Source organism: Vigna umbellata, chromosome 11 (assembly GCF_029865625.1).
Source record: "Vigna umbellata cultivar VRB3 chromosome 11, Vumbellata_1.0, whole genome shotgun sequence".
Taxonomy (NCBI): domain Eukaryota; kingdom Viridiplantae; phylum Streptophyta; class Magnoliopsida; order Fabales; family Fabaceae; genus Vigna; species Vigna umbellata.
In genome coordinates this window covers 20244298-20255976 of record NC_142175.1, presented here as the reverse complement: position 1 = coordinate 20255976, position 11679 = coordinate 20244298, and the positions used below count along the sequence as shown (strand labels likewise).

At 36.4% G+C, this 11679-nt stretch overlaps 1 protein-coding gene across 1 annotated transcript; it reads left to right on the top strand.

Moving 5' to 3' along the window:
- The first annotated feature begins 1134 nt into the window (after window positions 1-1134).
- Window positions 1135-2958, top strand: LOC124822325 (AT-hook motif nuclear-localized protein 18). Its single transcript, XM_047294317.2, has one exon. It carries the CDS (start codon window positions 1721-1723, stop codon window positions 2645-2647), a length of 927 nt encoding a protein of 308 aa, XP_047150273.1. The 5' UTR covers window positions 1135-1720; the 3' UTR covers window positions 2648-2958.
- Window positions 2959-11679: the final 8721 nt, after the last annotated feature.

Here is an 11679-nt window from a genome sequence, read left to right as displayed (position 1 = left end):
TGTTTTTTTATCAGTTTTTGCTATCTGATAGGTTGAAGACGGTTTTCTTTGACTTCATATTTTTCTTTACATTTAACAGTGAGTTTGAAACAGTCAAAAAGAGAAGTTGAATTCAAGTATATTCTTTCATTGGTAAGTACTAATATTTTTCAAACTCTATAACTTTTATATATATAATATTGACCATAAAGGACTCCTTTAAAATATAGATATTTGGTTGGAATATGAAAAAAATAAAATAAAATATACATTCAACAAATCTTATCATAACTAAATCTATTTTTGTGACATTTTTTTTCTACTAGTTGCTATATTATTAACTGTTACATTATACCATGAACAGAATCTTCTTATTATTTCATGATTAACAACATAAAGTTACACAAGAGCAACACATCAAGATCGTACTTCTAGAAATCATATGAAACACCTAGTACCTGGTTTTTTATTCAGAATCAATGATTATGAACTTTTTAATACAATTTTATTAGTTTCCTGGAAAAACTAACAATAATAAAAATCCATGCACATACATTATAGTAATCCATCCAAAAGATATATGGTTTTCAGGATCAAACATATACAATCAGTGTCTGGTATTCAGATTATAAACAGATAACTGTGTTCGGGATATAGTTCATCTGATGTTTAAAGAAAAAATGTTGACATATTGAATATTGTTTATATAAAATGATAAAAGTTATTGTTATTATGTAAGGAGAAAGTATAGAAGCATGGGATATGGGAGAAGTTTGAAGAATAGTGATTGTGGGAAGCAACAGAGGAAGCAATAATGAGTTCCAAAGGCAAAGTGAGAGTGAGAGTGAGAGAGGGTGCTGCTGAAAGTGAAGATGGTCAGAGAGATCATAGGAAAAGAACTTAAGATTAAGGATTATGGAGTAAGGGTTTTGGCCAATGAGTTAAGGACACAGTGTGTTCTTATTTGCAGGCTTTTTAGGATAGTGAAGGTACTTACACACAAAAACTTGGGTTAAGAAAGAGAAAGGGACATAGAGAGGAAACAAAGCATGGTAGTCTTGAATAAAGTGGGGCCCTCAGAGAGAAGTGTGGGACCCACAAACACCGCCCATGCGCACGCTGTCTTTCTTACCAATATCTAACCCATCATCCATCATCGATCCGATTCCTTCGACCTAACCCTAACCCAAATGGGGTTTCAACTGAGGGAAAAACTAAAAAGCCAAAAGGGAAAAAAATAGAAAAGAAAAAGAAAAATCAAATAGCAAACACCATCTTCCATATTAACCCAACACAAAAGCTCCCCCAACTTGTTTCTCTTCCCCCTCTTTTCCCTTTCTTAGGACACTCTTTATTACCTTATTCCCTCCAAACCCTGAACTACCTCTCCCTTACTCCCATAAAGGTAGCTTAGCTTCACATGCCAATCATCAAATTAACCAAGCCTCTCTACTCGTACAGATCATAATCACTAAATGGTGCCTTTTTCAGCTCAAATTTTTGTGGGGTTTTGCCAACAACCTTAAATTTCTTCTCTTTCCTTTTGTGTTCAAGGTAAGTAAGTAGCATGCTCCCAACACCCAAAAGGAAACAACCCAAAGAAAACCAAACAAGCCCCCACAAAAGAGAGAACACCAACACCTCCTTCTAGATCTAAATTTGCAATCTTTTTCAATTGGGTTCAACCTTTTGGGTTGTGGGTGTTCGTTGCAGAAGGCCTCAAAATCTAGGGTTCTGATAAATGGATCCTGTAGCAGCACAAGGACGTCCTCTCCCTTTTCTCACTAGAGATCTTCACTTACACCCTCACCACCAATTTCAGCCCCACCACAACCACCAAAACACGGAGGACGAAGCTGCCAATGGCCGCGGCCAGAAGCGGGATCGCGACGAGAACGCAGGCGGTGGAGGTGGCTCCTCCACACCCCCTCACGCTGGCGGAGAAGGCCAGGACCCCGGGTCGGGAGATGGAGGTGGAAGTGAAATGGCGAGAAGGCCGAGAGGAAGACCAGCAGGTTCCAAAAACAAGCCCAAACCACCCATTATCATCACAAGGGACAGTGCCAACGCTCTCCGATCCCATGTTATGGAAATCGCCAACGGCTGCGACATCATGGAGAGCGTCACCGCCTTCGCCAGGCGGCGACAGCGTGGTGTCTGTGTTCTCAGTGGCAGCGGCACCGTCACCAACGTGACCCTCCGGCAGCCAGCTTCCCCTGGTGCCGTTGTGACCCTTCACGGAAGGTTCGAGATTCTATCCCTTTCCGGTTCATTTCTGCCGCCGCCGGCTCCGCCTGCCGCGTCAGGACTAGCCATTTACCTTGCTGGCGGACAGGGACAGGTAGTAGGTGGAAGCGTGGTGGGACCCCTTGTGGCTTCGGGTCCTGTTGTTATCATGGCTGCTTCGTTTGGTAATGCTGCTTATGAGAGACTACCCTTAGAGGAAGAGGAAACTCCGGTACCGGTTCCGGGAACCGGAGGATTAGGGTCGCCGGGAATTGCAGGGACACAGCAACAATCGCAATCGCAGCAGCAGCAACAGCCGCAACAGCTTGTGGGAGATCCTAACAGTTCTTCTCTCTTCCATGGAGTTCCGCAGAATCTTCTGAATTCGGTTCAATTACCTGCTGAGGGTTATTGGGGTGGCACTGCTCGCCCCCCTTTTTAACAAAAATGTTTCACTTTCATGGGGTTTTCGATTATCTTTGTTTTCTTCTTTTATTTTTGTTCATGTCTCTCTTCTTTTCAATTTCGACTCTCTCTTTATGATCTTCACTGTTCATTCTCCTTCTTGCTTAATTATAACTTAGTTTAATTACTGTTAATTAAAGCCTTTGATCGGTGTTGTTGAGTTGCAGAAAGGATGTATAAATTCATGAATTTTCGGTGGGGTTTCATCATTATTACATATCTAAATTCTCGCTAATTAGTGTGTATGTCGTTGCTTCGAGACGAAGCAGCAGCAGCAGCAGCTATATCATGTGCATTTTTCTCTCTCTCTTCATGTTTTTGCTGCAATTCCAGTATCTTGTCTGATAATTTATCAGTCAATCTCTGTAGGAAGTAGGAAAAGAGAACGGTTTTCCGTTTTCTTTTCAATTTTTCTTTCATTTCTGCCTTTTAACTGTTTGGAGTGGTTTTTCTAGGACTCCGAACCTAGATTCAGATTCTAAAACATGATCTAAAAATACCAATAATCCCACAGTAAAACATAAATTATCATTCTAAATTTTATCCACATCAAGAAAAAGTCTTGGACACAATTATTAGCCTCTTGTACTTAGAAAACTAACTCCGCCATCATTTCCACTCTCATACTAACACCATCATTACATCCAAACACACACACACACACTCAAAATTAGCACCATCATTACAACCATGTCTCATGAATAACATATTTTTCTCCGTCTTTTAAGCATTCTAGTACTGGAAGACCACCCCTTGTATCGCTGCTGCAGCTAATTAAATGCTTAGACTATTTTATTATTAAGTTGATAACTCTTAGACAGTAACAGATGTTGGACAGTTAAATTCATGCATTTCTAGGAATAAGGGGAATGGTGGGGGTTATGGGCTTCACTATGTTTTGTCTGTCTCTGTGTGATTAGGGTTTACTAGTATTATGGTGGCAGATATGAGCATTGGGTGTTGGGTCACACGTGCGCTGCTCTGGAAAAAAAAAAAAGGTTCCTTTTCGAGGCAACAACCAGAACAAACAGACCTCAAGAGCTAGCAAGAGTTAAAGCCTCTCCCTAAAGTGCCAATGGCACTAGACAAATAAAAGGGTGCAAGAAAAATCAAAACTTTGAGGTAAGTAATACTATATATTATATATTAGTATTAATTTTAATATTAATATTAATATATAGTTGCATATATTGAAGGGGAGAAACTAGAGAGATAAATAAACTCAGAGTTTTGTCTTGACTATAGAATAGATGCTCCTTGAAACCCTAGCTAGCTCTCTCTCTCTCTCTCTCTCTCTGCTTCTTTACACTGTTATTCCACCAATGCCAATATGTGCTTTGTTAATTTATTAATATCCTTCTTTTCCTTGGATTCTATTCTTAGCCTTGTCCAGTTCCTTCAGTTTTTCCATAGATCATCACTTCCCAAAGATCATTCTCAATAATGAACAAACACTGCCTGAAAAAGCCTACATACAGCATTTCTTGTGTTAAGGGCGCCATTTTGGACTCACTGTCACTCTCACTGTTCATTTTTCTGAAAAACATGCAATAATAATTTAAGACATGTATTTGCTTCGACTAGTTTTCATCATTCTTCTTCTTCTTCTTCTTCGATGGATGAATCTTAGTTCTCTTATAATATCATTTTAGAGAAATATTGGCTTTTTATATTGTTAGGTATACTTATTTTGTATACGTTGTTTGTTTTATAAGTATCAGGAAGATTATTATATTTTTGATGGATATATAAAACACTGCTCTTATTAATATTGAAGATACAAATCCCATGACTCGTGATAAAAAAACATATATCTTCAATTAATTACACTGAATTCAATATATCATTTTTTAGCTAAAGAAAAGAAACAGGGAATCTTGAATTTATCAGCACTTTAATTAGAGTCCTCTCGTTCAGAATGAGAAACTGCTGTGGTGTAGTAGTTTCATACACCATGTTATTTATTTTTATCTTTTTTCTTTTTAGTTTTTGGACCAAGCTCTAGTTAATTATCACTTCACGTTTAGGTAGCTTAGAGCATCAAAACCCTGGAATAAATACCGACATGTAGCTTTAGTTCTTTATCTTTCTTAATTTGTTAATCAATAGCTTTTATACACGTTCTTAGATCTGTAATGCTCATATTGGTGGACCATGACTACTGTGCTTTAGATTAGATGATTATACCTTTCTGCTTCATCATGGTGAGCATCACTTGGAACTTGGAACTACATTATAATAATATAGTACAATTTATGAAATAATAAGATTCCATTATAATCAATGTTTTTTTTTTCTTTTTCGAGTCCAAGTTATGTCGGTTTATCAGTGTTGTCATTATGTTACATCTTCAAAATATACTGATTTTAGTATTTTAAAAATATTCATAATATATTTTAAAATATCAAAATCAGTATATATTGATATATTTTAAGATCATAATAAAAAATAACACTAAAAATTTAAAATTTAATATGGAATTAAAATTCTTTATTCATCAACCTTTGGTGATCTAATATCAGAGTTGACATGTCCCATTTCCATAAACATCATCTATATATTACCAATTTTACAACTTTTGTGAAGTGTTCTTCTTCTTGGACAATTTGTGAAAGGCATTCGTGATATTGGATAGAGAAGAGAGATCCATTTGTTCTAGGTAAAAGTAAAATTGGAGGGTTAGCAGAAAAAAGAAAAACTTGAATAATGAAGGTGAAGAGTTAATAAAAATGACTTCATGATATTGGTATGTTTTCTGTTATGTTATTTATTATTTTAGTAATGTAGCCTACACAATTTTAATTTCATTTGCAAAAAAATATAAATTCATGTTCGATTTTTAGCTTCAGTTTTTTGTAAAATTCGGAGGAAAACATCCACAAAACTTTTTTTGTATCATAACTCCAAATCATTACTGTAAAATTATTATTTTTCCTCGTCCAATATGATTAAAACTAAATTATTTCAACCATCAATTTTTATCTTTATTTAATGCCAACTAAGGTAACATGGCTAACAAATAACTAGATCACTCTCCAGGTAGATTAGGGTTTTGATTATAAGTTATGTAAGTGGGAAATGTTTGTTACGAAAAGTCCACTTATTCTTCACCTTCAAATAGTCCTCAATCCTTTGTTATGAAATATAACAAATGTTATTTATACAATTTGAATTCAAATTGAATTCTAAAGAACTATAAATGGTCTATTTTTCTCTCCAATACGTGAAAAATCTTTTTGTTATGAAAAATATAAATAAAAATATACTATTCGGTTATATTATATGAAGAAAGATAAAATGAAATTCACTTTTTTTAAATTAATGGTTCTTTTGCAATCCTAGCATCTTTCATTTGACTTAACATACATAAATAAGTAAAGAGAATAAGTTTGGTGACATTTTACCTTATATCGCTCCCAAAAAGGATTTTTTACTTTTGGAGGTATTGCTCCTCATGATAACCAAGACTTTAGAAATTGTTGCTTAATAAACTTTGTGATGGCCTAAGAATAAACTATAGAAGGAAGAAACCTATATATGAATACAGGAAAGTCATCAAAATGAAGCCAATGTAAAACAAGTCATAATAAAAAGTAGTTTTTAAGATGATCGGTTATTACCCTCGACCATAAGATTCAATCATTGTAGATCATGGAGAGGAGGGTCAACTTTATCAACAGTTGAATCAGGAACATCTGATGTAATGGAAATATTAGGAAAGGGTACTAAGAATGAGGAGGGTATACAAGAAGTGTGTAAAAGTGGCACAACAGGGGATGGTCTTGTATGTGTATGGATGTAGATGGCGTAGGAACCATAGTAGTGTGTGGTGTGGGTATCACAATAGGGCATGATGTTGGTACCAAAGCAGGTTCACCTATGGATGATGATGACATCGGTACAAGAGTAAGGAATGGTGCCTGAACGGGTGCCCTGTGTGTTAACCTTACGTCGGGTGGAGTTGGGGTAGATGTAGATGGTATTCCTGAAACCCTTAAATACAATGTGATTGCCTTCTTAGTTTTGTTATCCCCTACCTTTTATCGGAACAAGATGGACATCAAAATGCCATTATAGCAATCAAACTATACAAAACCACATAAATCAATATCAAATATCAAGCAAATGATGATGTCATGTTATATTTCATATAAAGAGGTAAACCACATTAAAAGAAAGCTATATGTATATTTGTAATGTATAAGAAAGGACCAAGTGGAATAACTTATATAAAACTAGAAATTAAAATATAGACTACAACTTTCTACTTGTTATCCACTACAACTTCTAATTGAATTTAAAGTTTGCCAAAATAAAAGGAATCTTCTACATAAATTTAAAAATTACAACAACCAAAATTCATCAACTTAAAACAACCACATAATTCAATCATCATTTTCATCTGCCTCATCATAGTTGTCACCATCATCATACTCTTCATTGTCATCATCATCTTCTTCGTCTTCTTCGTCGTCCAAATCTTCTTGTTCATTTTCGTCGTCCTGATCTTTTTGTTCATCGTCATCTTATTCTTCTTCAACATCTTCTTCTTGTACCCATTAACAAAGTACATATTTCATTCTTAATGACTGGTTATAAACCTACAAATATGTCACAATGAAGAGCTATATATCAACTTTCATAACAATTGTTTATTTAATTAACGAGATCTTACATACTTGATATTTGAACTAGTGAGGAAACATTGAGTGTATTTGAGTAGAAGTAGTTCCTTCAAGTACTTATTCAACCACAAGGAATGAATTGTTAAATATGAATACAATTAGTGAATATAGAAATTTCCTAATTAGGTTGCACATAATGGGATTAAAACATACTCAAGGTACGATTTAACTTAAGTGCAATTGATTAACACATGAACAAAGTTGAATTCAGCATCAGTTAATCAATGAGTCAACTCCTTGCTTGCGTGATAACTAACTTGTCGAAACACTGATAATGTTGAGTGACATGTTTAACATTTCCATTGCGTTTCATTCCTAACATTGTTGGACGACAACATGAAGTTTTTTGAAATAATGAGAACAAAAGTATGTTATCTCACGATGCAAGTAAGCTGCACAAATTGATCCTTCTACTCTATCTTTTTTTTACAAAATGTTTTTATTACTTTATAAATCTATACAAATAAATGAATAAAATATTATTCAAATTGAGAATAAAAGTCTAATGGATATAGGGATATATTTATCTTGGGTTATCACCTTTTAAATGGATACATCAACCTATATTGCATTGGTCCGTCAAGTCATGCTTCATATGGAAGATGAATAAGAAGATGTTTGAGTGAATCAAAGAATCCAAGAGGGAATATTCTTTTGAATTTACGAAGAATAAGTGGAATATTTTCCTCAACCTTCTTATGAATCCTCTTTTAGTGCCATTGAGCACAAATCTTTGAAGAAGTTAGTAATTTATATTAAAGGATTTAACATGTGCACAACGATGAGATGTACACAACAATGACTAATGTCTCCTTGAATACATGACAATCATGACTTTTCATACCATGAATACTCACTAGTACAATATTTGCTTTTAAACTCGCACAATATACCTCATTTTACACCAAACCGCTGCCTATCAAAACGCGATGGCAGATTTGAAATTAAGGGGACCTTATAGGCCTCGGTTGCATGCAGGACCGAAGCAGAACAACGCTACGACCTCGGTTGCAGCAGAACCGGTGCCTAAAACCCACCTACAAGCCTGACAACTTTTTGAAAAGGTGATACTACCTCGGTTGCATGCAGGACCGAAGCATAAAACCTCTACCACACTGAACACGCTTCTTCCCCCATTTCGTTCTCCTCTCTGCCCCAAAATGAAGCACTTCACGCTTCTTCCACTCGCTACTGCGGCCACCACAGCCACTTCTCCTAACTCCGCCAAAACCCGCCCCTCTCGCAAGCACAAACACTCCAAAGAGAATGACCCTCCATCTGATCCCAATCTCGTCGTTCCTTCCCCCGCTAAGTTCAAAAGTCCCTTGCCTCCGCGACCCCCCCACTTCCAACCCTCTCAAGCGACAGCTCGCCATGGTTGCCGATGCCCTAACCGACAATTCCCTCCCCGCATCCTCCGATTCCGGCGTCAAGGTTGCTTTCGCCTATTACTCTTTTCGATCTGACTTCCCTTTCTCGCTTCTTGCCTTTTTTGCAGGTTATTGTGACGATGAGACCTTTCTCACTTATGGGGTTTTCTTCTTCTTCTCCTTCATCCTGGTTCGAATTCGCGAATGCTGGTGGCACGAGGAGGCGACAACGGCATTTCAGGTGGAGGCTCGTCGTCGAGCAAGGAGGCGTCCTTTCTTCCTTGTTCTTGGTTCGTTCACGCATGGAGGGGAAGCGATTTCGACAGCAAGCGCGACCTCCCTCTTGGAGGCACCATGGTACCCGCAAAGCGTCTCCTCGGCATAAGGGAGTTTCACTCTTCAATGACTTCGCGACTGTTGACGCAGGTTTGGGGACTTCGCGATTGTTGGTGCAGGTTTGGGGTTGTTGTTCATCTGATTTGGGGGTTAGGGATTTGAATGATGTTTATTCTTCTTTTCAACCTTCTATGCATTGTTGCATTGACCTATTTGAATGGTAACATAAATGAATGGAACTTTCAACACTGCCAAACCATTTTAATCAAACAAAATTTTCATCTATTGGTGATTCAAAAACGTTCATCACAGATGAAGAAGACGAGAACAATGAAGGTATTTCTTGCTATTGGATATTTCTGTGAAAGAGAATTTGAGTGGATTTTCTTGTGCAATCATTTCAAGAATTTGAGTAGATTTTCTAGCACAGGAGCAAACTAAGCATACTGACAAGCAACTCAGCTATCAGTGCAACTGTTTTCTTGAGGTTGATTAACTCTAAATTGCTTCTTCCCTTTTGGAGACCTCTTCCCTATTGGAGACCTCTTCCCTATTCGAGACCTGTTTAACCTTGTTAATAAAGGGTGACGAAAGAAAAAAAAAGACCCTACTGCCTCGGTTCAGGTCCCAACCGAGGCAGTAGAGGTTGACATACTGCCTCGGTTCAAAATGAACCGAAGCGAAATCGTCCATCTTTTTGTCTCGGTTCATAACCGAGGCATAAAAGTCTAGACTTTTTGCCTTGCCTGTATATGCCTCGGTTCAAGAACCGTTGCCAAAGGACGAAAATAACAGTTGTCATTTCCCCTTACTGCACTAGTGACTACCTTTTTCAATATTAGCACATCTTGCCAAATTTGAATAATCATTTGACATTCTAAGTTCTTTGATCCAACGATAAACTACTTTAGCATCATTGTTTGTTAAGGTCTAATTTGCTCTTGACTTGAGCAACTTATAGTTAGCTTGCAGCATCAACTTCAAGTCTCTCCACCCATAATATAGAGCTCAATATCTTATTGTCTTGTCATTATCTTTTGTATTGCCATTAACATTCATCATCATATTGTAAAAAAAAAAATTCTATGACATTGAGATTATGTCCTACCAAAATTATCTTTTCAATATGGAAAATCCCAAAAAAATGTTTCTTTTAGTTCAATTATGCCACTCCCTAAACCATTTATCCTTGTCACACCACTTTCAATCACTTCTGAAAAGTCTTTAACTCTTCTCCAAACTTGTGACGCAGTTAGCCTAAGAGGTGGCTTATTGTTGTGAAATGCCTTTTTTGTTTCTCCTAAATAGATGATTAGTGGGCAAGAATAAGTGATGGAAGTCAAACCAACTACTTTTTCTGACCATAATTTAATGTGAATGTCTTAGTGTACTCCATGCAATATGGACAAGTAGAGTTATCAAAACGGATAACCCGGCCCGACCTGACCCGACCCACCACGGGTTGATCACTTAGTGAGCCAATCCAACCCGACTCATTTATTAGCGAGCCGAAAAAATTCGAACCTAACCCGACCCACCACGAGTTGGTGAGTTAAACGGGTTGACTCATTGACTCACGTAATTAACTTTTTTTTCACCCTCTTCTGAGATTCTTATAACATGTTACTTTGATCAATCAAATTGAAACAGTAATAATTGGACCAATTGATATAAAATAAAATGAAACAAAAGAAATATATTGTTATATATATTCTAAGTTATCAAGCATACAATTTTGCCAATTTAGTTTAATGAGGCATACACAACTGTTTGACCAAGAAACTACATATAGCCGTTAACAAAAATATATAGCACAAGATAAAACTGTCATGCTTGTAGATAGGTTTAAAAACAAGATAAAACAAATGATATATTCCTGAATTAACCAATCTATAATATTATACATCTATTAAATTGGAGTTCTGAGTGGATAAATCCATAGTATATATGCTCTCTTGAAGCATCTTCTTCTTTATCTCCATCTATAATATTATCCAATCTATAATCTTAGGGTTTTATTTGCAGAGGAGAACTTTTAGAAAGATAACAACACGAAAGGCTCTATTGCTAAGTAAAGATTGTGCGTTTTGAATAATTAATTTAATTAATTTGATTTCAATAAAAAAATAGGATTTGAATAATTAATTTAATTAATTTGATTTAATTAAAAAAATAGGTGGTTGGTGAGCCAACCCGACCCACCACGGGTTCAACCCGTGTGAGTCGGGTTCTTAGTGAGCCGGGTCAAAATTGGCTCGCATAAAAAATTTTGCATTTGTTTCCAACCCAACCTGATTCAAACCTGTGGTCAGCCGGGTTGGCTCACAAGTTTCAACCCATTTTGTCGGCACTATGGACAAACTAAGCTACCATGTGTGCTCCAATTGCATAACATCCCTTATGTAGGAAAGTCTTTGGGAGATTGTTGATAGGGGGAGCCTAGTCTCTACATATATTGGTTTTTGATGATGAATAGTTTTAAACGATTATAAATTGTTTTAATCTTTCCTACACAACAAAATGGCTTAACAAGTGTTTAAATCATTAACATGTTAGTGCTAGAAGTATCAATCCTTTCTTGATTAGTGAAATAGGCCTAAACAGATTGAAAATCTAGG